Source organism: Balaenoptera borealis (genome assembly GCF_965194805.1).
Source record: "Balaenoptera borealis genome assembly, chromosome: 18".
NCBI lineage: Eukaryota > Metazoa > Chordata > Mammalia > Artiodactyla > Balaenopteridae > Balaenoptera > Balaenoptera borealis.
This window is the reverse complement of record NC_138877.1, coordinates 3,574,433-3,601,183: the sequence shown is the minus strand read 5'-3', so window position 1 is coordinate 3,601,183 and position 26,751 is coordinate 3,574,433. Positions and strand designations below refer to the sequence as shown.

Sequence of the window (26,751 nt, the reverse complement as noted above, 5' to 3'; positions counted from 1 at the left end):
CGGATCCTCCCATGCGGGACTGATCCGTCGCCAGGTGCGTCCAGGTGTGCAGCGCCTGAGTGACTTGACGGCTAGCCGCCTGCACCGTAAGCTCCACGAAGGGAAGGACTGGGTCTACGTGTGCACCATGGTGTGCACGCTCCCAGCAGGAACCCAAGTATTTGTGCAGCAGGTAAGTGGGAAAGGCTGGACCTCCCAGGACGATGGTGTTTACCTGCACCGATCGGATTCTCTCCTTCAGGAGCCTGACTAGGGAAGTACACACCCCAGCAGCCCGCTGAGAGTGTTGGGGGGACGGGGGACTGAAGCAGAGCCTGAAAAAGTAGCTGCGGGGAGCGTCCTGCTGCAGAGGCCACAGCCCCCAGGCTCCAGGGCTGCCGCTGGGCCTGGGGAGTCCAGCCTCCCACTGCCACGTGTACCCCTGAAACAAGCCCCACCGCTCCAGGTAGCTTGAGAAGTGCCACCACCTTCGAGCTCAGAGTCTAAATAACACAGCAACTCCTCCGGGGAAAGTCACTGAAGGAGCAGTATTTCGTGGATGAGTGGAAAAGCCCGAAGTAGAAGAAATGAAAACATAAGGCACCTTACATAATGTCCCCCAAAGACCTCAAGATCTCTTTTGAAGAGATTAGCTGCATTCTGGAATTATTCCCAAGAACTGTGCCAAAGGCAGCAAACTTTCCTTCCAAGTGATAAGGATTAAGGCTCACTAAAGACCACCAGACAGTTGTTTCATAATTCAAAAAGCTATTAGCTGTGTGTACTGCATTTCTGACTCTGAAAAATATATTTCTTTGTTTTCTAAAAAGTCTTATATAGGGTGAAACATATCTATACACATAAATTAAACTAGCCAATTTTCTTTTCAAATTATAACTTATGGCTTTACAACACATTAAAGGTTAAATGTGAAATCTACAGTTGAAGGCTAATTTATGATGTCCAAGCTTAGCCAGATCCCCGAAGGCAAAAAATTCCAGTGCCTCAGACTTATGATTAGATTACATTAAATTTAATCTCAATAAATTAAGGGGAAAAAAAAAACCCAGGGCCTTCCAACTCTAAATTGGGTAATACTGATTTCTTCACTAAATCTTTTTATGGTAGTTTAGCATGAAGGGCATAATCTTGGCCTTCTGGACAAAATGATGGCTGAGCTGAGCCACTGGCAAGGCTAGGTTGCTGCCCCATTTTAACTGGCAAGGGGACGTGTCCTTTTAGGGGCTGTCTAGCAAAAAGAGACCCTCTCAGTATCTCCCCTATGTTAGATTTTTAGAGTTTTTGTTAAACGACGAACCTTAAAGCAAATAATACAGGAAAAAGTCAACATGGAGAGGATTACACCAGCCAACAGAGGGAAGACTGGACAGCTGGGTTTTTCTAGCGAGATAGTAGGGCGTGGGGGGGAAGAACATAGTATTTGGAGCTGGACCTGGGATTGAATGTTGTCTCTGCCAGTTACCAGCCAACAATGGAAAGTTATTAACCCCTCTGGACCCAGTGTCCTCAATGACAAATGTGAGCTGATGATGAGACATTGAGAAAATTAAGTAAAACAAATTGTGACCAATACATAACAGGTATTCAATACTGCATCTGTTAATTGCAATGAATTATTTGGCGAACTTTTACCTATTATAAAGATGGGGGTCAAGGTACGTTTCTATAAAAGTTGGAAAGGGTCAAGTTCTTTGCCTTTCCATCACTTCAAATGTAGAAAGTAATGCGTTTTGGTAAAGGACCTAATAGTAGGGACTGCAAAATTCCATGACATTCTTGGAAACAAAAGTACCATGTGACCTTATCAAATAATGCAATGACTTTCAATGGATTAAAGGGGGCTTCTGTCACAAAAAGAAGCAAGAGGTCAGATCCCACGCACGGAAAATTATATCAAACTAATCCCTAAATAAACATCTGTGTTACTCATGCTCCCCACAAGTCAAGAGCAACCCATGCAGGGATGGCGCCCTCCTCCAGCCTTCCTCCTGGACCTCGCTGCTCCCACAGCTCAGGAAGGCCCTGCCCAGCGGAGACAAGCCTGCCCTGAGCACACCTGGGGGCCGGGGGGTTGGGGGGCGCCCGCCCTCTGACTTCTCTGCTGGCCCCTCACCTGTGGGTTTTCATTGGCCAGATTTGTATTTAGGATTAAGGAGAGTGAGGAGTCACTCTTTCCTATTCAAAATCAATGCAGGTTGATAACCTGAAACAAACGCCTTTTTCATCTAAGGAAAAAATATGGTCAAAAAGTTCAACTAACGTTAATACAAAGAAGAAAAGGCACCATTTTCTCTTTACCAACATGTAACGGGTTTTCTCTTTTTACTTATTTGTTAAACGAGAAAAGTGAAGGAGGGAATGCAATGAACTAGGACACGCACTCATTCAGCAGGTGACTGCCAGTCCCCGAGGGGGATGCCTCCAGAACCGCCTGGAAGCCACCCCACGACAGCGTCTGGGGACTAGGAAGAGCCCGGCACAAAGACACGACGCGGTAGGATGTGGACCCCCTAGTTAACCGGAGGTGCCTGAGTTACGATCTAGCATGAAAGATAAGAGTCTGAATGGAACATGGCAGCAGCAACGCCTCTGTGCTTCACCCGAGAGTCCAATCAATGGATGCGGTTTGCTGACTGAGACACGCAACAAAAGGGCTTTCTGTCCTGCTGGACGCCTGATAAAAGGCCACACACTCTAAGCCCCGCAGTAGAGAGAGATTTTGTTCCATTTGCCCACTGAAGAAAGGTTTTTAAAAAGGCCCACAGCCCCTCTGCTCTTTGTGTGGCGTTACTCACAGTGCGGCTCGTAGGGGGGCGGGGGGTCTCCGCAAGGCACGCACTCCATGTCTTGAAAACCAACAAGTTTGGTCTTCCTGTAAAATCTAGAAGAGAAAGGGAAATAATCCTTGTTAGCATTTTCATCTAAGCTCACAGCTGCAGCAAACAGACTTAGGTGATAAATTACTGGCAGTCTCCATTACCAGTTCTAGTGTTTAAAAAAAGGTTCTCAAAGGCTTAACTATAACAGCAGACAGACACATCCTTAGAAAGGCCTCTGAGCATGCAGTGAACGCTTAAGAAATAACAATTCACTAAACGTAACTTTGAAGGTTCTACTCAGCCCCATTTTTCGTACACTGAGGTGGGGTGCCCGTGAGAGCGTATGAAATCTGGACATTTCTATTGTCATTTAAATGACAAAATGACTTGTGAAGTGCTAGTTTTTAACCTTTGAAATTCGGAGACCAAAAATGCTAAGCAAACCATAAAAGTATTGGAAAAATGCAGGCAGATACTGATACAATCGTGATAAAAGGGGGCATCTTTCTAGGCATGACAAGAAACCCAGGAGCCAGAACGGAAGAGATTAACAGCTTTGAACACACGCGCGCGCACACAAACACACACACACACACACACACAGACGCACAAATACTAGAGGCATCTGAAGAGCAAAAACAAAGTATCATCAACATAGTGGGCAAAAGAAAATTGGAAAATAGTTCTAGTCATGGTATTGTCTATAACTTAAGACTATAACATAAAACTTAAAAATCATTATGGTGAAAGTGAACAAGGCAACTGAAAAACAGGCAAAAAACACTAATTCCCAAAAGAAGAACATTTCATAATTTTAAAACTTCATAATTAAAACTAAAAAGATGATGCAATTAAATTTAAAAAATTAACAGTAAAATGTTTAACCTCATTACTAACAAGTAAGTGCAAATTGCAGTGAAAATATACCATTTTCACTTAGAAAATTGGGAAAGTGTTGGCGTGAGCCTAGGCAAAGAGGCACTTGTGTTTATTGCCAGTGGGCACATAAATTGACACTTAGGAGGGCAATTAGCTGTAGGCCATCAGAACTCAATAGAATAGTTTACATTCTACCCAGTAATTTCATTTTTTGAAATTTATCTTCAAAAAATAATCAAGTGGGTGAAGCTGGATGTAAAGAGTGTAACCACAGCATTGCTCATAAAAGAAAAAAAGTCAACGAGGCACAGTCCCATACCCAAAGCAGACACGACCAGCCATGGTAGACCCAAGGCTGTGGAATACAAAGGGACCTTTAGAAACGATGATGCAGATCTACGTATCTATTTTTTTTAATTCATGAATTATCATTAAGTGGAAAAGAAAGAAGTGTGAATAATATAATGCCATTTTGCACAGACACACGCTTTGGTATAGATTCTTTCAGATCATTTATTTACCAATGCAGCTAAGAACAATTTTTGTGTATATATTTGCATTGTAAACAGTTTGGAAGGATATTATATACCACATATTAACAACTGATTATTTCTAGATGGTGGGGATTCAAGTGATTTTACATATATGTATATCTTCCAACTTTTTCATGACAAAAATAGTGACAGGGAGAATAAATTACAGATCAAGTTTATAAAGACAGATAGATGCAATTATTTTGTGGAATTGATAATGTAGTAGCAAATCTGTATGATTTGTGGTTGAAGCAAAATTTGCATTTGAAACTAGATAATTAGACCAAATGTCCAGACATATCCAGCACTTGCTCAACCTTCCATTTTCATTTGACTGTGAAAATCTGTTTAAATGATTATAATATGGTGACTTTCCACCAGAATTTATAAAAAATATTTATTTTGGAATTTATAAAGTAAAAGTTAAAGAACAAAGTTGGAGGATTCACACTTTCTGATATCAAAACATATTACGAACTCCAATTATCAATACTGGCATAAATGCAGACATACAGACCAATGGAACAGAATAGAGAGCCCAGAAATGAACCCTCACACGTATGGTCAAATGCTTTTTGACAAGGGTGCCAAGACCACTTAATGGATATAGGAATATAGGACAGTCTCTTCAACAAAAGGTGCTGGGAAAACTGGATATCCACATGCAAAAGAATGAAGTTGGATCCTGATCTTTCACCATATACCAAAATTAATTCAAAATTAATTAAACGTAAGACCCCAAACTACAAAACTCCTAGAAGAAAATATAGGAGAAGTTTCATGACATGGACTCTGGCAATGATTTCTCGGATATGACATCAAAAGGCAACCAGAAGGCATATAGTAAATAGGCAACAAAAGCAAAAATAGACAAGGGGGAATATATTAAACTTAAAACTTTTGTGCATCAAAGAATACTATCAATGTATACTTATTCCCAAACTCAAGGAGTTGTATACAATAAATATGTACAGCTTTTGTCAATCATACCTCAACAAAGTGGTTGAAAAAATGTCACAACCAAAAAAAAAAAAAAGAAAGTTTTAAATTATAGTAATAATAGTTTCTTTGGTGGTTAAAAAAAAAAAAGATACAATGAAAACAGTGAAAAGGCAACCTACCCCTCTGGGAAAAAATATTTGCAAATCATATATATGATAAGGGGTCAATATTCAGAATATATAAGGAACTCCTACAACTCAACAACAAAAATCAAATAACCTGATTTTAAAATGGGCAGAGGACTTGAATATTTCTCCAAAGATTATATATAAATGGTAAGCAAGCACGTGAAAAGACGGTTAACATCACTAATCATCAGGGAAATGCAAATCAAAACCATAGTGAGGCATCACCTCACACTCATTAGTGCTATGAAAAAATAGCACTAAATTGCACTAAATGATCTGAAATGAGCTGCTATTTAAAAAAAAGTGTTGGCGAGAATGTGGAGAAACTGGAACCCCTGTGCACTACTCGCAGGAATGTTAAATGGAGCAACTGCTATGGCAAATGGTATGGAGTTTTCTTAGAAAATTAAAAATAAAACTACCATAAGATCCAGAAATTCCACTTCTGGGTATATACCCAAAAGCATTTTTTTTAAACTTCTTTTTTTATTCATTTATTTATTTTTTGGCGGTGTTGGGTCTTTGTTGCTGTGTGCAGGCTTTCTCTAGTTGTGGCGAGCGGGGGCTACTCTTTGCTGCAGTGCACAGGCTTCTCATTGCGGTGGCTTCTCTTGTTGCGGAGCACGGGCTCTAGGCGTGCAAGCTTCAGTAGTTGTGGCACGCAGGCTTCAGTAGCTGTGGCTCACGGGCTCTGCAGCGCAGGCTCAGTAGTTGTGGCGCATGGGCTTAGTTGCTCCGCGGCATGTGGGATCTTCCTGGACCAGGGCTCGAATCTGTGTCCCCTGCATTGGCAGGCGGATTCTTAACCACTGCACCACCAGGGAAGTCCTAGCCAAAAGAACTGAAACCAGGATCTTGCTGAAGAGACTGTCTTTCCTCCATTGTACATTCTTGCCTCCTTTGTCATAGACTAATTGACCATAGGTGCACAGGTTTATTTCTGGGCTCTCTGTTCTGTTCCATTGATCCATATGTCTGTGTTTGTGCCAATACCATGCTGTTTTGATTACTGCAGCTTTGTAGTATAGTCTGAAGTCTGGGAGGGTTATGTCTCCTGCTTTGTTCTTTTTCCTCAGGATTGCTTTGGCAATTCTGGGTCTTTTGTGGCTCCATATAAATTTTAGGATTTTTTGTTCTAGTCTTGTGAAAAATGTCATGGGTAATTTGATAGGGATCACAATAAATCTGTAGATTGCTTTGGGTAGTATGGCCATTTTAACAAAATTAATTCTTCCAATCTAAGAGCATGGGATATCTTTCCATTTCTTTAAATAATCTTCAATTTCCTTTATCAATGTTTTCTAGTTCTCAGTGTATAAGTCTTTCACCTCCTTGGTCAGGTTTATTCCTAGGTTTTTTTTTTTTTCGTACACAATTTTAAAAGGAATATTTTTAAACTTTATCTTTCTGATATTTCATTGTTAGTCTAAAGAAATGCAACAGATTTCTGTATGTTAATCTCGTATCCTGCTACCTTGTGGAATTTCTTTATCAGTTCTAATAGTGTTGTGTGGAGTCTTTAGGGTTTTCTATATAGAGAGTCATGTCATCTGCGTATAATGACAACAATGTGAATATACTTAACACTACTGAACTGTACACTTAAAAAATGGTTAAGATGGTAAATTTTATGTTACATTTTTTTTACCACAACTAAAAAATGCATTTAAAAATCTAAAAATAGGTAAAAACCATAGGACAATATAAGGGAGCTTCCTTAGATGTACTTCTTGCTAAACATTGTAATATATGCGGACTAATTCTCTTTATCTCAGACAGAAAACATGCCAAATTATAAGTTGATTAAATTAAATATTAAGATAGTCTAATGTAGTTTTTAAACAGAAAAACTCTTTCTATGTAAATAAGCTAAACAAGTGCTGGGAATCAAATGTGGACATTATTGAACATTTTTAAAATAACGAATTCTACTTGTGACAAAACAGTTTGGAGGTCTGAGCTCTCCCTGAAATTGAACAAAATATATTTGCCAAAAATATAATTATTAAAATATATGATGAGTTTGAGGGCTGTAACACAAATGAGGCTAGCAGGTGAGAAAATACCATGTTTTCAAAGACCATTAAGTCTTAACTAGAAACCCTAACTAGATAGGAGGTTGGATGGGCCTGCCTTGTTGCCACTGCTCACAGGAGAGGTGATACTTGGGCATGATGCTCATAGCAGCTATCAGCAGTGGTATAGAGATCATCTAAAAGCATTCAGAACCTGCTCTGCCAGCTTCTTGATTACAATGGCTGGACGGCAGAATGTAAGATTTTTTTAACTGCTACGAAATTTTCAAAGCCATCAACCGACTCTCACTTTTTCCACTTAGTACAAAATGAGATTAAGGTCTGAATCCTAAAGCACAGAATAATTAGTGAATCACCAATTATGTATTAACGATCAAAGACACTGTTTTTTTATTTTTAAAAAGTCTCCTTAAAATTATCATTCAATTTGAAGATGAAGATACAGAAATTAGAGTTTTAAGATGTGACAAAAGATTAAGTGGGTAAAGAAATCTATAAATCTTTAAAAATTATTCTACTCTCTGTTTTGTTTAGATTGCCAAGGTTTGGGGGACATAGGTATATTTGCCACTCTGCTCCTGACCAAATGAGACAGGACACAAATTTTTAAAAATTAAATAAGACAAAAGAGAACAGAGACATAGACACGGTGTCTGGTTAAAGTGGTTTTTATCGTTGAACTTTAAATTTTACTCCATGCTTTCAGCTAATGCAAAGAGACAAAAGGAAACCACATTGAATTTTATCTAATTTACTGTCTGATGAGATGCACCATATAAATACATCTGTCCACCCAAAATATTCCCCAACACTGAATGTGAAGAGGCGTTTTTAATTGAGCTGAACCCAAATAACACTACTTAGTCTAATGAACACCAGCTTGATAACTGCTATTCTAAGAAAGCCTGGTTGTAGACACTAACTCTTCCACCAATGAACGCATTTCTGCAGGGGGATGACAGACCCCAGTCCAGCCCTGGTTTCAGAATGATCTCCCTTAATACAGGTTTGAATGCAGCTGCCACGTCCTGTGTGTGACATCAGGTCCCATTTCCTGCAGCGCGTCCGTCGGAGGCGGGTGACAATTCTGCCCTCTCCTACACACCCGTGGGCTCCCTGTTTGTGCTGGAGGGTCAGCCCCCTATTCACAGTTCTCGGCAGCCAAAGCGATGGCCCCAGTGACACTGAGAAGATGCTACTGAAAAGATGACCGCCAGGGGAAGAGCCTGGTGTTGACTGGGGCGCTCGGGATGGGCAAGGGTTGCCAAGTGCCACTGTGAGAAGGACGGAGGACGGACCAGGCGGCTGGGGAGCAGGGCTGACGGGGGGGTGGGTACAGAACCGGCAGAGGCCACCCTCAGGGGCAGCGAAACAGGACTCGAGCAAGTCATTTATCCGCTCCAAGGATGGACTTCCTCCTTTGTAAGGAGGGGGTGATGTTAAACCCTAGTGTTAACCATCCCGGTTACTAAAAGCAGCAAAGAACTGGCAGGGGCTGGGTTACTCTTCCAAGGCGGAGCCCCAGGTCCCCTCGGCAGAGAAGGGAAGGGGGCGTGGCCCAGAGCAGGGGCTGGAGGCCCTTTGGCCACTTTCTGCAAAGCTTTCACCGGCCCCCAATAACATTAATTGGCAACAATGTCAATGATTTATCTAGTGCTTACTGTGTACTAGGTGCTCTGCTAGGCGCTCTACATGAGCTACGTTCTTAATCCTTCTGACAATTCTGTAGGCTGCTGTTATTATTAGGTGATATTTTTATAGGTGAGAAGAATCAATGTCGGAGAAATTAAGTAACTGGCCCAAAGCTGTTGACCATATTTGGGAACGAGGGCACTGAATTTCCCTAACTGGTCAAATTGTAGCACAGAGGACAGACTTTCCACACTGGTGTCCGGTGGGGGGCTGGGCCTTTGGGCAGCAGAAGATCCTGATCTGAGTGAGGCCGCGGCCGCAGAGGGCAGGCGTCACACCAGGAATAAACTTGCCCACCTTATGCCTGACCTTGGCATTTTTCTGGAGGCAATACACAATTTGCGTATTTTCTTTCTGCCTCAATTTTCCTGTCTGTCAAACGGGTGTCAACTATTTTCCTCTTTCACAAAAGTACAGTCAAGCTGGGTGAACACTTTGAAAACACCCTGGAAGACCTGGAAGAGTAGAAGTCACTCTATAATTGTTGCCTGCCTCATACCGTCATGCTTGCTTAGAAAGGATGTAATTTTAAACTAATCACATAAATAAACTACAAAACACCATTCAAATGTCTACTCATTTCTAACTGTCCCACATCTAAGCATCTATTTACAGAATGAGCAAACACTGTGACACTAAAGCAGTGGGCTCAGGTGACAACAAATTTGGTGAAGCATGAAGGAAGCATGTTTGGCGGGGGCTCCGTCTCACGCTCCAGCAGCCCACGCCTGGGTTCCCCCTTGTAAAAACCGAGTCCTGGGTCTCTGGACACTGCCCAGCTCAGCCTGGCATCTCCCGTGGACTCCTCCTCTCCCTGACCCCCATCCTCTTCCCCGGTGAAGAGGGCAGAGGAGCAAAGACACGGTTTCGTCAGAACAGGAGCAGAGAGGTACCAGGTGCCCTGTTTCTGCCCTTCCATCAGCTTTGCACGAGCTCAAGACTCTGGGTAATAATATTCACAGCTATCAGTGTCTTCTGAGATTACAGGCCATTACTTTTTAAAAAAATAACAGATTACTGAGATATACTTCACATACCACGCAATCTACCCCTTTAAAGTATTCAAGTAGGGCTTTCCTGGTGGCGCAGTGGTTGAGAATCTGCCTGCCAATGCAGGGGGACGCGGGTTCGAGCCCTGGTCTGGGAAGATCCCACATGCCGCGGAGCAGCTTGGCCCGTGAGCCACAACTACTGAGCCTGCGCGTCTGGAGCCTGTGCTCCGCAACAAGAGAGGCCGCGATAGTGAGAGGCCCCCGCACCGCGATGAAGAGCGGCCCCTGCTTGCCACAACTGGAGAAAGCCCTCGCACAGAAACGAAGACCCAACACAGCCATACATACATACATAAATAAAAAGAATGTAAGCAGACAAGAATATCATTAAAATAAATAAATAAATTTAAAAAAAGTATTCAAGTAAATGGTCTTTAGTATACTCACGGAGCTGTGTAAACATCAGCACAGTCAATTTCAGAACATTTTCATCAGGCAAGAAAAGAAACTCTGTACCCTTTGGCAATCACTCCCCCTTCTTCTCAACCCTTCCCAACCACCAGCCCTAGACAACCACTAATTTACTTTCTGTTCTTTAGATCTGCCCATTCCGGACGTTTCACGCCAATGGAATCCTACAATATGTGTTCTTTTGTGATTGGCCTCTTTCACTTAGCATAATGTTTTCTAGGTTTCTCCACGTTGTCATATGTATCAGTAATTCATTCCTTTTTACTGCTGAATAATATTCCATCGCTAAATACACTCCATTTTGTTTATCCATTCATCAGCTGATGAACATTTGGGTCATTTCTACTTTTTGACTCTCATGTATAAGGCTGCTATGGACATCTGTGTACAGGATTTTGTGTGGACATGTTTTCAGTTCCCTGGGTTACATGCTCAAGAGTAGAAGTGCTGGGTCGCGTGGTAACTCTATGTGTAACTTTCTGAGGAAACGCCGTACTGTTTTCCGAAGTGGCTGCACAATTTTACATTCCCAGTTTCTCCACGTCCTCACCAACACCTGTTATTGCCTGTCTTTTGGTTATAACCACCCTGGTGGGTGTGAAGTATGTGGGGTTTTTTTCTTTTTTCTTTTTTTTGCGTTTGCTGATGACTAATTGACGTATATCTTTTCATGAGCTCACTGGTCATTTGTGTCTCTTCTTTGGAGAAATGTCTATTCAAATCCTTTGCCCATATTTTAATTGGGTTATTTTTCTTTTTGTTATTGAATTGTAAGAGTTCTTTATATATGCTAGATAAGATAGTCCCTTATCACATATATGATTTACGAATAGTTCCTTTAATTCTGGGGGTTGTTGTTTCAATTTCTTGATGGTATCCTGTGAAGCACAAAAGGCTTTAATTTTGACAAAGTCCAATATAGCTATTTTTTCCTTGGTCACTTGTGCTGCTGATGTAAGACCACTACTTTTTGCATCTGTTTGGGTTCTGGGTCTTCGCATAAGGACTTGCTTGACCCGTGAGGCTATTTCCTGCCCTGTTTCTGCCCTTCAGGCCCAGAGCTCTGTCTGCCCTCTGGCTTCATTAAAAGCCCCAGAGCTGGCACCCAGCACTTGTCAAATCCCTGCTCCTGTGGGCACGAGCCGGCGGAGTGCAGTCAGGGTCCTCTGTCTGCACTGACTTGGAGCGTGGCTTCTGGTGGCAGAGTCCAAGCTACACTGAGCACTGCCTGTGCCATCTCGCCTGAATAACCTTAATGATAAGGCTCACTTTCTTTGTTTTTAAAACACTGTGAACATCACAGACAATAATTCATGTAAACTGCTTAGCCACTACATAATACAGTTTGCTGCTCCTGTCATGCCTGGGTTCCAGGAAAGCTCCAGGAATCCTGGTCTCTCCTCTGGCTCTACTAGATACTAATCAGGTTCTCCTGATGCTCACTTTGTCCCCTCCCCTCCTTGCTTCCTGCAGCAATGCCTCGCCCCTAACAGACCACCACACCGGCCCACTGAGTCCCCGGCTTCATCAGGACTCTGGCTTCCAACTGCCTGTTTTACCTGGCATGTCCGGCCAACCGTTACCTAGAAGCGCTTAAAATGTTAAAGTTCCTCCTCCTGGGCTCTGTCTCCCCACCTGGCCCAGGTGTGGTCCCCTTTCTGTCCACGGCCTGGGTTCCTCTTCAATGTGCCCATTTAAGGTCTCCACCGGTACACCTGCCCACCCCCTGCTGCTCTCACTGCGTCTCCCTCCTCTCCGCTCTCCCTTCTCCTGTAGCCGCCTTGGCCCCTTGGCAGTTTCTGAAATACACCAGGCCATGTCCACCTCAGGGTCTGTGTCCAGAGGGAGCTCACCTTTTCAGCATCGCCCATCCTGATGACCCACTTTGATCCTGCAACCTGCATCGCCTGCATCCCCCAGGGGGCACGCCCAACGTCCTGAGCTGCTTGAGAATTTTTTTCCATAGCAATCATATCTTCCACCTTTTTGCATACCGTATCATTTACTGTGTAGGTATTTGTCAAATCTTATTAGGATGTAAGCTGCCTGTGGGTGGGGATCTCTGTCTCCCTCCCCCAAAGTGATGCCTTACAAAATACCGCAGAAATGACTGGATGGCGGTATTTGCATTTCTCCAATCATATTGAGGATGGACAGCTTTGTATGGTCACAGGCCACACACGCTTCCTCTTCTGTGAACTGAATGTTTTTTCTTTCGTCCCTTTGTCCATGTTTTCTTTCCTATCGATCTGCAGGAACTCTGAGGATTTTCGGGACACTGAGCCCCGGTCACCACGCTTATCCATTTCATCCTAACCACGCCTGTCGCCGTGCACGGCACACAGGAGGCCCAGAGAACAGAAGAGCCACGAACCCCAGCAAGTGTGTTCGGGTTAACGTCAGCGGGCATCTGCACTTGGCAGGGAACCGGAGAAAAGCCTGTTCGGACTAACTGCCTGACTACGCGGGAAGGACCGGCCACGTACCCGGGCAGGCAGTCCCCACAGGTGGCGTCGCGGGTGGCAGAGCAGTTGGCCTTCTGGAAGCGGCTCAGCAGGGCGCAGTCGAGGCACGGCTTGCACTTCTGAAAGCCCCAGTCCTCCTTGAACCTGTGCGGCCGGCACCTCGCGCACTGGGCATCCTCCCCGTAGCCAAAGCCACATTCCTGCGGGGAGGAACAGGCAAGAGACAGCTATTCAGCCCCCGCGAGCGTGAAAAAGGAGGACGAGGAGATACCGCGGAGAACTGGGCTGGTGATCTGCCCAGCGCCCGCCTCTCGGGGCACACAGGCCGCTCTCTCAGCGACTTCCACTGTGTCTCCCCCTGCTAATAATCTCTCTTACGACCTAAGTATACTTAGTCATCCACTTATTCCAGGAGCACGAGCATTTGAGTAAGAAAGGCTCTCCCCCTCCCCCCGCCTCCCCTCCCCCCGACTCCCCCTCCCCCCGCCTCTCCCCCCCACCCCACCCCACCCCCGCTGCTGCGGCATTATCGCCAGCTTAGGGCAGAATTACAGCACTTTCTTCTCCAACTCAGCTGGTCATCTGAGTGCTCAGAAGCTAGAGTCGGGGAAATATGTAGACACCTACTCACTTATCAAGGCAGAAAATAAGTGCTTTGATGATAAGTAATAGAACACGAGGACAGCTGCATACGAAATGTCAGAAGCTTACAATATCCGTAGAGAAACTTGGAATGGTTAGCTGTTTATTACTGTCTGAGAGAGGGAAGATGCTTACACAACGCTTATAAGAACACTAAATCCTTGTTTGGATCAAACCCTGTGATACTAAAGGTCTCAAGCATCTCTAGATTTGGCCATCAGAACCCAGAACTGCTTTCCAAGGATGGGCTTCACAGACGGCTCTTTGACCTGCATACAATCATTTCCACAAGTTCAAGCACTAAATCAATCACAGCATGTCATATGATGTCGTTATAATGCAATCACAGAAAGAATGCTATAGACAAGTGTTCATGATAGTTTAAAAAATAAGTTATAAAACAGAATGAGAAATATGATCCCATTTCTTACAAAAACATTAATAGTAAGTACTAACATTTATCAGGGGCTTCCTCTATGCCAGGATCTCATTAATTCATCCTCCCCCCCAATGAGGGAAGCGCTTCCCATGCTCTTATTTCCCGGATGGGAGTATGGGGTTTCCCAGAAGGCATGCACCTTAACCAAAGAGACATTGCTAATGTCAGAACCAGGATTTGAACCTACATGTTTTTTAAATTAATTAATTAATTTATTTATTTATTCTATAGTGCTTTACAATTTTCAAAAGTTTCACACACGTGATTTCATACAATCCCATAATAATCCTTTTTAAAAAATCCTCTATCCCTGTATTGCCCCTCTCCCTCCCTCTCCCCACTGGTAACCACTAGTTTATTCTCTTTTATCTGTGAGTCTGTTTCTTTTTTGTTTTACTCACTAGTTTGTTGTACTTTCTAGACTCCACATATAAGTGAATTCACACAGTACTTGTCTTTCTCTGTCTGACTTGCTTCGCTTAGCACAGTGCCCTCCAAGTCCTTCCGTGTTGCCACAAATGGCAAAATTTCTTTCTTGTTTATGGCTGAGTAATATTCCATTGCATATACGTACCACATCTTCTTTACCCATCCATCTGTGGATGGACACTTAGGTTTGCTTCCATACCTTGGCTATTGTAAATAGTGCTGCTGTGAACACTGAGGTGCACGTATCTTTTCAAATCAGTGCTTTTGTTTTTTTCAGATGTATGCCTAGGAGCGGAATTGCCGAGTCATATGGTACGAACCTACGTGGTTTAATTCCAGAGCCAGACTTCATACCACTACACTCTGGGACTTTCAGGCACTTTATGTGACATATACACAGGAAGATGTCTGAAAGATTGCATATCAAATGTTAGCATGGTTATCTGCACTATGTGATGATTTCTATAGAACACTGGCCATTAAAAAAAAAATCAGACAGCAGCTCTTGAGCTGCGAACAGAGCCCCACGTGGAGGGCATGCTGGGAGCCCACACACAGACAGATGGGCGGCAGGGGGCGGGGGGCGGGCAGCGCTCCCACTCACAGCCTCAGCTTCCTCACTGGGAACCACGGAAGCCAGAACACAGATCCAGCGAGGTCAGAATTCTCGTTTCTCCATAAAATTTATATATTTAACTTCTTCATCCATATTTTTATACAAAGTCAACTAAGCAGTACTTATTGGCTGAAAATTAAATCAAAACCAACACACAAACACACACACACACAAAGATACAAATGAACTTATTTACAAAACAGAAATAGACTCACAGACATAGAAAACAAATGTACGGTTACCAAAGGGGAAGGGTGGGTGGAGGTGGGGATAAATTAGGAGGTTAGGGTTAACATATACACACTACTATATATAAAATAGATAATCAATAAAGACCTACTGTATAGCACAGGGAACTCTAGTCGATATCTTATAATACCTGTAAGGGAAAAGAATCTGAAAGAGTATATGTATACATACATATATATATATGTATGTATATATGTATAACTGAATCACTTTGCTGTACACCTGAAACTAACACGACATTGTAAATCAACTATACTTCAATTAAAAAACAAAAACCAACACAAAGAATAGTATTCCCTGTACTCAATAAGCCACTCAGTAAAGGATATTAGCAATGATACTTCAATCCAGACCTCACTAATGAACTCACTCACATCTGGGAAGGACTATCCCTTCCTTTCCTTCAATCCTCTGCCCGTCTTTCAATGTGTGTCTTGAACAAGCACAGCAAAGAGCAGGGGAGAAAAACAAAGCAGAAGGTCAGCACCTTCCTAACCCTGAGGGCTCCAGCTAGACAACGTTCTGAACCAAAGGCGCAGACAGGAGCAGGGGGGAACAATTTTAAATACTAATTCACAAATTAGAATTTCTTTAGAATTTGATTTTCTTGCACAAGGCATCTCTAGTAATCAGGAAAACAATACAGACACACACTGAGAAAGAATTTCTTGGGATGTGTACTTGCTCTTGGCGGGAGGGAGGCCACTGCTATTCTGGGGGGCTGTGCACAGCAGCGGGATCTGCACCAGGACAGTGTTAGCTGCTGAGAGAGCCCCAGGCATCCAAAGGCTTTCTTTAGGCACAGAAGGGAGCCTCCCACCCCGAGTCCCAGGATCAAAGCGTGTGCACATGACATCCGGGGCGGGACCTCCTCACTCACAGGCTGGGCACATCCCTCAAAGTTCCTGCGGCAGCGATTTCAACATCACGCTTTGATCCAGGCAGCTGGGACTGTAAGGGTCTCATATACAGGTTAACACAAAACAGAGAAGGAAAGAAAAAGGGAGGGAGAGGAAGATAGGAAAACAAAGGGAAAGGGGTAGGCATCTATGAACTGGTAGCAAACATCAGAAATGTTGCTTTTCAAGCCAGGCTGATACAGGGGGAAAGTGTATATTTTCCTGCATTGGAGCCAAAGACACATCGGCCACTTGCCAGCTAAGTTATTTTGGGAACTCTCTGACCCTCAGACTCTTCCTCTGTGAGACTGGATAACAATCCAGGCCCTACAGGGTTATTCTGAGGAATAAAAGGGAAAACATATAAAGCCTCTAAACTCTAAATCAAGCACAGGCGTCCGTAAATAAATGATACCGATGGCCATTACTATTTTGGATTCTCTACAGCCCAACAGACCGATTTCCTTGATTCCGGTATAATAAAGCTTCACTGGGGAACAAAGGGATCTTCAGACCCCAGTTTTTTCTAGGCTACTTCAAACATCACTTTCCATCTAAAACATTTTTATTGAATAAAACTTTTTCTAAAACGAATCCCAAGTACCTCCTTTTGAAAACGGGTACATAAGATAGAATTTAACCTTTCCTGGTTGAATCCACTACTGCGTTGTGCCGTCATACAAAGAACTAGGCAGTCCTGGGTCTGTGGGGCCGGTCTGCTGTTCTAACGCCTCTGCCAGCTGGTCAGCTGGCCTCCCTTCCTCCTGCTGAGCGTTGCTGTCTACAGCCACTCACTTCCTCTCTCCAGTCCTGAGAAACTAGAGAAATGATCTGACTAGAAATGAACTTGAAAGAATATACACAGGTGTGTTGACAGTTTCATCTCTTTTGAGAAAGAACATATACTTTAGTGTTGGGAAATCTTTGTGCTTCTTTTTTGATTCCTGGCCGTGTCTAGAGTTTATATTGTACATAAGGACCGCTTTGACCGATGAGCTTTTGCCATGTATCGTTGTGTGTGATTTACGTGTCATTAGATTTTATAGAATGAGGATTTCATGAAACTTTTTTTTTTTTTTGGTTCATTCTACACTGGACCAAACCATGTATAGAAAGAAAACAAAGCCAGGCTCCAAATGCATCATAGCTTGCCTTTATTAACTGGATATTGGCTTACTATTTCTGCCTGCAGTTTATATGCTCTGGTGGCAGCTGTAGCCATTTTCTTTGGGGCAGATTTAGGTGAGGGGTTGAGATAAGGCTTTGTATCATCACTATCACAAAAGAGTACCAAAATGTACAGAGCAGGTACCATGAGCCATACTTGAACAGAGATTGATTATTTGGGGGAATTTTATTCAAAATATATTTTCTCTCAGAAACAGACTCACAGACACAGAGAACAGACGTGTGGTTGCCAAGGGGAAGGGGGTAGGTGGGGGAGGGAGGGATGGAGTGGGAGTTAGGGATTAGCAGATGCAAACTAGTATGTGTAGGATGGATAAACAACAAGGTCCTACTGTAGAGGGAACTACGTTCAATATCTTATGATAAACCATGTGGAAAAGAAGATGAAAAAGAACGTACGTATGTATAGCTGAGTCACTCTGCTGTACAGCAGAAATTAACACAACGTTGTAAATCAACTACACTTCAATAAAATGTTTAAAATATATACTTTCTCTAAAGTATTTGCCATTTAAAAAAAGATTATTAGAAACACAGCCTAATATTATTTTTAAACTTTTACGAATAATATCATTGCTTTCAGTTCATGAGAGTCTAAGAAGTGTATGAAGAGATCATTCCACATGTTAAATTAACTAGACATCTTGAATTAACTAGAAATTCAGAGCAATTATTTCCAAAGAATTACTGTATAGCGTCCATGGCAGCGACCACATTTACAGCTGATTTGTCATATTTCTAAAGCACCATAAATGTAGAGACGCCATAATTATTTGAAATCCAGGCTATAAAAAGCATATAAATATTAAATTACCCCCCATATAAATGTCTACCTTGATGTTTTTATTTCATTCAGTAAAACGAGGTAGTTAAAAATGCCTTGAAATCTTCCATATTAAGTTCAGTAAACAACTACCAAGAGAAACAGAAGGAGGCGAAACAACGGAGAGAGAGAGACAAAGACAGAGAGAGTGACAGAGACAGAGAGACAGAGAGACCGAGGCGGGGGGGTCACCAGCCCCTGTCCCATGGTAACCCGTCTTTCCATCCTTCGTCCCTAACTTCCTACTCCCCCACTATGCCAGGTTTGGGGAAACCTCCCAGACACACCCTCCTCGTGTGTGGACAACCGTTCTGCGTCTCCTTTTTGTTCACCCCGCTCAGCGCATTGTGGGGAGCGCCGGCATCAGCCCCTGAGCGCGGGTTCCTCCACAGGGATGCAGGTTGTTACCCCACGGGAGCTGCTCTTACTCATCACTGCATGCCAGGTGCTGCGGCACAGAGGGCACCCTTCGAGCGCTGCCAGCTGAGCTGGCAAGGATCACGTGATCTAATTGGGCATCTCATGAAAATATCAACAGTATCAGATCTTTTGGTTTTTCCCGCGTTACCTTGGGGTACAAGGGGGCGAGCTCCCAGGCACAGTACTTCCTTTGGGGACAGAAGCAGAGGTGTGGACAGGTCCATGGTGACAGGAGGAAGGGGCAGGCTGCCCACGCTGGCTCTGCTTAGTCTTTCCTTTGACAGACTCTCTGCTTGACCAAAGTCTGCAGGCGTCTTTGAGCCACTTTTTCAACTGCACCCCGTTCTTAGGTCTGGTCTTGAAGAACGCGGTTGTCCAAGGATCCTGCCCGGTTGGTTTAGCCAGAATCCCCCATCCTCGGTACCTGCTTATTCTCCATACCTGACCTCCCAAGCCACCCACCCTACCCCCTGCCCCAGGTGATGCCTGGTCCCCTGTCTGCCTGCAGCAGGAATCCTGGTGTCTATTTAGCCAGGATCCCCCTTCCTCCGCTGTTTCCTCTTGGTGATTGCCCACCCTGACGCCCGCTCTGCTCCTGGGCTATAACCCCCCATGTGTCCACGTTGGATTTGGAGCTGAATGCAGCTCTAGAGCGAGGTCTCTCTTCTCCTGTTGCAAAAGCTCCTGAATAGAATTTGTGTTTACTGCTTTAACCTCTGTCCTGTTCTGGTTTTCTTTGACACTTTCCAGGTTGTACTGAGTTCTCCCTCTCACCAGTTATTAGAAGGACTGTGTGTGTGTGTGTGTGTGTGTGTGTGTATGTTTGGTGTGGGAGGCTAAGGGAGAGGGAGGAGAAGGGGGAGGGAAGAGTGAGTCAGTCACTGGCCTGGGCTCCAGAATTAGTTACATGTTTTATTTTTATGGAGGACGGTCTGCCATTAATATCAACGCTAGAAATGCACTGAGGCTTTAAAACAATACGGCAGTCCTTTATTTTTGAAATTATGACCTGGTACCTTAAAGCTTAAAGGAGATACCTAGGACTTCCCTGAATCGCCGAGGAGACCTTTTTATTAATAAACTTTGAGGTGGGAAAATATACACATGGATAAAAAAGAATGCAATTAAAAAAAAAAAAAGCATTGCCATAGGGTTCCTACTTACTTCCCCAAATCATAAAAGAAGTGACTAACCCTTGGCATCTGACATCGCCCCCTACCCCGCTTCCCCAAAGCCCACGTCCCTGGAGCTGTCAAAGGTTCTCTGCGTGAGCACGCTCGAGTCGGGATCCTGGACCTCCTCCCAGCCCATCTGCGCATGTCCTCGTGAAATGTAGTTCCAGCAAGAACCCTGCGGGGTCGGCTTAACCAGGACCCCACCCTCAGGGTCCTCAGCCTCCCACCCCCCAGGTGACATCCTACCGTCCCACCCTGTGTTCAGCAAGAATCCTGTCGGGTCGGCTTTGGTCAGAAACTCTTCCTCTCATGTCCCCTGGTAGTAATTCCCATCACTGACTCGACCCCTGCTCCTCGGCTATGAATTCCCACTCATCCAGGCTGTATTCGGAGATCAGCCCCTTCCCTCCCCCCTGTAAAATCCCCATGCCTACTGCAAAGGTTCTGAACGATGCCTGCCCTGCCAACTTCAGCAAGTGCCACTGAATATGTTCTCTTTCACCGTAGTTAAGCCAGTGCGTAATAAAGAGCTGCTTGCTGGGTAAACAGACGGATGAACAAATATTGTGTGAAGCAGTATTTGCTAAAGTTTATTATTAGTAGTAGTATTAGTATTAGTACTACTACTATTATTTTATCCCAGGGAGCAAAAGCCCGTAAGGGCCACAGCAATATCTCCTAGCTGGTAAGGCCAAGTCTTCCCCCTGGGCGGGTGGAGATGTGAGCAGTTTCCTTATCTTGGTTCCAAAGCAAGAGAGGGTTGGACCCAACTGGGCTTCTTCCACCCAAGCTGGGGGCAGCCGTGGCTCTGTCACTCTGCCCAATATTTTTAAGCCACATTTGGTGGCTTTCCAGTGGCAAAATGACTCCAAGTAAACAGTGCTCATATCCCCTTCTCTCTTCTCTCCCTCTGCAAATCCAGAACTGAACAAAAAGCACCAGTGGATCCCACCTACACACCGGGGGAGCAGGCCCGCCCCCCCGACAGGGGAGATCCTCACAGACCATGAATTATCCGGGAAACACAACCAGGGGCCTCCGGTCAAAAGCACTATTTATTTGTACAGCCAATAAGTATTAACTTGGGTTCTTTGAACTTTGAAAGCTCAAATTGGATGGAGAAAGAATTATTTACAAAGAAAATCTAGGGCACACAAATGGAAATGACAAATTAGATTCAGGTGTCACTGGTGTGCAGCAATCAGCTTTTTAATTTCCTTTAAGAAAACAACACCAAAGACATATCCCCCCAACTTCTGGTTTGTGAAAACCCATAGTTGAGTTTTCTAACGAAAAAATTACAAGCTAGAGCTTGTTAATATCTGCCAAACACCACTGGGCTTGATTAGGTATAATTAAACACAAATAAAGTGAGCGACACTGTAATTAAATGGCAGAAATGAATCTCTTTCATGCTTGAAAATTACATTAATTTTTTTGTGTGATTTTCTTCATAAGGTTGTAAACAGTTTTCCAAAGAGTAGATGTCTTTAAAAATAGGAAGCCCCGCATGCACCCGTGTGGAGGGAAGGATGTTGTTGTTTACAAGAGTTAACTTTTTTCACAGTAACTAAAGTCATCCCAATAATTGCTTAGCAAAAGCTTACTTTGAAAACCGTTCCAGAGACTTGAAGTCTGTTTCCAGAGGCTCATGCAAAAACTAGTTTCTTGATTTACTGCCGGGAGGCGATCGTGTTAAAAGCACACTGTTGGCATTAATGCTTGGTGCGGAGGAGGGGCCGTGGCCGGGCAAACGCTAGACGGTGAGAATTCAAGTCTAATGTGGTCACTTCGGGAAAACAAAAATCATCTCCCACTCACTCTCACGAGCCCCCGGGACGCCACCGAACACTCACGCACACGGTTGCGGTCAAAACGCCCAGCGTAGCTGCTTACAGAGCCATGGAAATCATATTCGGTATTTTTTGCCTCGGAAATAGGAAAAAGACATTATTCATTATCTTTATCATAAACTTTCAAAGACTAAAAATTAAACCCTGCAGTGGGGGAGAGAGTAAATATGGCTCAAGGGGATAAAATCCTCAAAACAGACTCTAAATGGCTCGGTGACCCGTCACATATTTTCCCAAAGATTCAGGAAAACGACTTCCTAAGCTGAGTTACTAAAAGGAGCCGAAATGACGGAGATGGCGCTTGGGGCTCTGTGGGAGGGACCTGGGAACCAAAAGGGCTGCTGAGATGCTAGGGCTCAGGTGGCCCCAGGGCAGCAGTGGTGGGCGGGGCCCGTGGAGCGGGAGGGACAGGTGGGGACCAGGACAATGCCGACACCCGCAGGAGGAGGAGTGGAAGGCCGCCGCTGCCGGGAGCAGCTCCTGCATCGCACACGCTGGGACATTTGTCTCTGTTTTCAAAGTTGGTCCTAAGCCACAACTTCTGGCGGGAAGTCGATCATTCTAGAACGACACTGTCCAATACGACAACCATAACCTCACATGGGGAAACTTAAATTTCATTACTTAAAATGAAATAAAATAAGCAACCCAGGTCCTCGGTGACACCAGCCACAGTTCACGTGCTCGGTAACCACAGCGGCTCATAGCACCCGTGCTGAACGGCACAGGTAGAGACCACGCGCATCAGCACAGAAAGTCCTGCCAGGTGTGCCGTCCTCAGGCATTATCAAGACGGGAGGCAGACGGTGACCCCAAGAGCCCCCCCTCCTCCCCCACACTGTCACTTACTTACAGTGATGGTGGACACACCGACTAACCTCTGTGTCCCATCTGTAAACAGGGGTAGTTATATTCCCCACTTAAGACCTATGCTGTAAGAATTCCTTATGTCATACAAAGATCACCTAGAACCTGGCTCACTATAAGACATGTTGGCCAATGTCAGCTATTTTCGTTGCATGGTATATATCACAGACTCACAATTAAAGACATTTTGAGAGAGAGTCCATATTTTTTAGGTTAAGACACACCCTGCAGGTGAACACACGCAAAGTATCCAGGGTGAGAGGTTAAAATAAGTACTCGTTTAAAAAGTGGCCAAAGCTGAGAAGGGCACTGCTCGCAACAAGCATCAAGGGTCTTACTGAACCTGGAGCTACTGCGTAGATTCCTTACGCTCTCACAACTGAAAGGAAGTGAAAAGCGGTCGGGAAACAGCGACCACACGCCACAGGTGAGCAGAGCACACGCTGCCCCAGGAAAGCTCTTCCGGCACCTTCCAACAAGCCCAACTGCATGTCCTAATGTAGAGACCTAACCATGGGAGAGCAAGCCATACCTTGTGAAAAGGCAGGACTGAATGCCTTCCAAAGAAAATAATAAATAGGAGTAATAAAACCACAGATGGAAATTTTAACTGTACCTGCTTACCCAAAGTATTTCCAAGCTTGAGTTTTAAGGTATAGATATATGTTTGTAATTCGAAGAACCTCACGACCCGGAATTTATTTTGGATAGACATGATAGTAGAAAAATGGACAGAAGTTTTAAATTATGCTTAGTACAGCAGAATAAGTTACATAATAATGTTAGAATAAAGATTATTAAAAGCTCTGTGTTTGGTGAAAATGTTCTTTTTAAAATTCTTAATATAAAGAAAACTTTAGTTGTGGATATCAATAATTTGATCCAGCTTTCCTTTTTCATAATTATAAAATATTTGCTATTTATTGTGCTTTCAAAATTTCAAACACCACTGGTAACCAAAATGGTACACCTCAGTTAAAAAAGTAAAGACTCTTGTACTCATCTGCTTCATTACAAATTAACAGGTAACCACCCCTGCCATGATATATTTAGTATTCCAAGCAACAAGCAAATAGACTATTTATAAATGTAGTTATCTAACAATTTAACAAAAACTTAGTCTCAGTGACAAAAATAAATTTTGCCTTGATTTGCAAAGCTTGGAAGTGACAATTAACCAGTTGAACATACTTGTCAATTTAAGTGATTTATCTGATTTTAATATACTCAGAACTTACTCTTCTTTCCTTTGAAAGATATATGTTCTTGCTAAAAATTTAATAAAGGCAGCCTGGAAGGAAGAAACTGCAAATTCATGAGTGGACAGTTTAGAAACTTCCAGCTCCAAAGTAATTGCTTATAAAAAACTCACATCCTTTGCCTTGATTAATTAACTGGAAAATAAAAATATATTTTTACTTCCATAGGTATGTTTGACTCCTTTGCCTTTCTTACGCTTTACATTTTAGACCCTGAGCGAGGCTCACTTGCTAATTTTATTTACTAAGAGCTAAACCCAAGCTAAAAGACTTGGCAAAACATTATTTGCAACACACAATCACACATCCATTAACTTTTATATTACTAGATTTAACTGTCATCTTTTTTTTCCAAAACCTATCCGAGGCTGACAGATTGGTCCACTCCTTGAGCAAAGATTCACTAAGTGTCTGTTAAAAGGAGCTGGGCGGTCTGTTTAAGACAGTGAGGGTGAAAGCTGAGGGGTTGCCTGCCCGCAGGGTGGACACCTCAACACAGGCAGGAACACCCTCTATCTACATTTGTAAATTTGTGCTTCTGAGTGGGTCCTGAGAATCTAATATTTCAGTGATGTCGTTACCTTTACTTTTACTCTTTCTCACTCAATTTTTTGTCCTGGTCTTTTTTTTTTAATGAGGAAAATGATCATAAATATTAATAACTAAAATAAGTACACACAGGCAGGGTTATTCAGATTGCTTCCTTTTGGTGGCTCCTGATGAAATAAAGTTGGACAGCTATTGCAATACTCAGGGAAAATTACTACCTAATGAAAAATATTTCTTACGGATATCTGTGGGAAATTATGAAATACAGAAACTGTTATCAGATAATCTCAGAGGATGGATTTAAAAAAAAATACTGCGAGCTGACAGAACCTTCATCTTCATTCTCTAGATAAAGAATGAAGGTTAGGGAGCAATTTCTTAGAAATGATTCACTCATCTCTTCGAATCTGTGATATATTCATATTTTCACAGAGATTTGACAAAAGAACTCTGAAGGGTAGAAACATCACTGTTTTCCTCCCGGGCACAATCGCATTCTTAACTACTTTGTTGACATATCCTAGATATGCAGGTCTGCTGTTATAAAAGACCTTTTTACATCCAACAGAGCAAAACCTATGTCTGAAAATGCCATGTTACTACAATCCACAGGGATTTAAAAAACATCGGCCGGGGTGCTTCAGCAACTAGACACCGCAGAGTTCAAAATTCAGCCAGTTCCTTCCAAGTGGATGGCACAAGAAGCTGAAAGCCAACATATTAAACACAACACCCAGAGAGGCCATCCGCCAGGAATCACTTGTGGAATGCATAATTCTTTGTTTCCTGCTGTTTGCAGATCATCGATCAAAAAATCTATGAATGACAAGACTCAAATTCAGAGAACAGCAGACCGTAGGGAAAAGGACTTCTCTTTGAAAAGTCACTTAAAATAAAGACATATCTTTTGTTCCTTTTCTAACAGGAAGACCTTGGTGCATTCTTTAGAACAAAACGATACATCAATTGTCCACAACTGGTAACGTCTTCAAAAGGTCAGAAAATAAAGCAAATGCATGTGTGCCTCTGAGCATGCTCACAACAAAGAAGGGCCTGGGAACACCCAGAACTCTGAATCCACCCCGTTGGAACACAGCTGCTTCACAAGCAGTGGTGAAGATGAATACATTTAAGATGCTCCTGGGAGTAGCATATACTCAAAGTGGGAAAATTAATAATCGTACTGGCACTGTCAAAACAATGTTCAAAACTCTGGCTTGGAAAAGAACTGCTCCCTTGGAGCCCGGTTACTTAAGACACTGCTGGGCTCTGTTTTTCTTGACTAGTAATTGTAACCTTAATTTTAAGAAAAAGAAGGCCCAGTAAATAGTATTATTACCATTTTCTGTTATCAATGTTTTACTTTTAAATCTTTAGTAGAATGTTGATTCTTTTTAATTAAAGCAAATAAACCTTAATGATTCTATTTTTTAAAATTTATTTTATTGAAGTATAGTTGATTTACAATGTTGTGTTAATTTCTGCTGTACAGCAAAGTGATCCCATTATTCATATACTTTTTCATTACAGTTTTTCACGGGACACTGAATAATTCCCTGTGCTATACAGTAGGACCTTGTTGTTTAATGATTCTATTCTTTCAATAAAATACAATAAACACTAAACTATACAAAACAATGACATTTATTGAATTACGGTTATTAGAATCTATTTCTTTTATCTCAGTAAGACACATGAATCGAATGTACTGAAAAGGGAATTGTGCAATATTTGGCTAAAGGGACATGACGAACCAAGAAATTTCACTAGTCATTAACTGAAAGGATTGAGCCGAAAAGAACGCATTTTAAAGACACAGATCTACAACTTTCCCACACGCCCGACAGTTACCTTGGACAACTCCATGCCTGGCCCGCACTGCTTGCAGAGAACACAGTTTCCCGACCGATCCCTGAATTCCTGCTGTCCACAGTCTCCTGTTTCACAGATCACTCTACACGCCTGAAAAAAATGTTCCACAAAACGTTATCTTAAGGGAAGTTAATTCTATTTTTCACAAAAAAGGAAGAGTATCTTCAGTGTTATTCACATAATCACTGAATGTAAACATTAATTCAGAGTGAGGCCAATTCAGTTTTCACTTCAGGAAGAAAAAACACTTTCTGGAAAAGTCAGTGGAACAATTAAATCAACAAGCCTGATTCCTCTCTGTATTCCTTGAATGAGAGTTCTCTTTTTCTGGATTTAACTGCTATCTTCTTCTGACACTTTTCTGAGTACCCAAGGTAAAAATAGGTAGAAACTGCTCTCTTTTCTAAATAAGAAGATGTATAAAAGAACAGTTACGCAGAGACCAAGGTCCTTT

At 43.0% G+C, this 26,751-nt stretch overlaps 1 protein-coding gene across 7 annotated transcripts in view; it reads right to left on the bottom strand.

The window, feature by feature from the left end:
- TNFRSF19 (TNF receptor superfamily member 19) overlaps nt 1-26,751 on the bottom strand; it is a 97,273-nt gene that overhangs the window by 43,626 nt on the left and 26,896 nt on the right. For all 7 annotated transcript variants that reach the window (XM_082365801.1, XM_082365803.1, XM_082365802.1 and 4 more), the window contains exons 3-5: nt 26,277-26,387; nt 13,039-13,217; nt 2,796-2,881 (exon numbers count right to left, since the gene is read on the bottom strand). In XM_082365801.1, the coding sequence (XP_082221927.1) occupies nt 2,796-2,881; nt 13,039-13,217; nt 26,277-26,387 (376 nt within the window). The remainder of the gene's footprint in view (nt 1-2,795; nt 2,882-13,038; nt 13,218-26,276; nt 26,388-26,751) is intronic.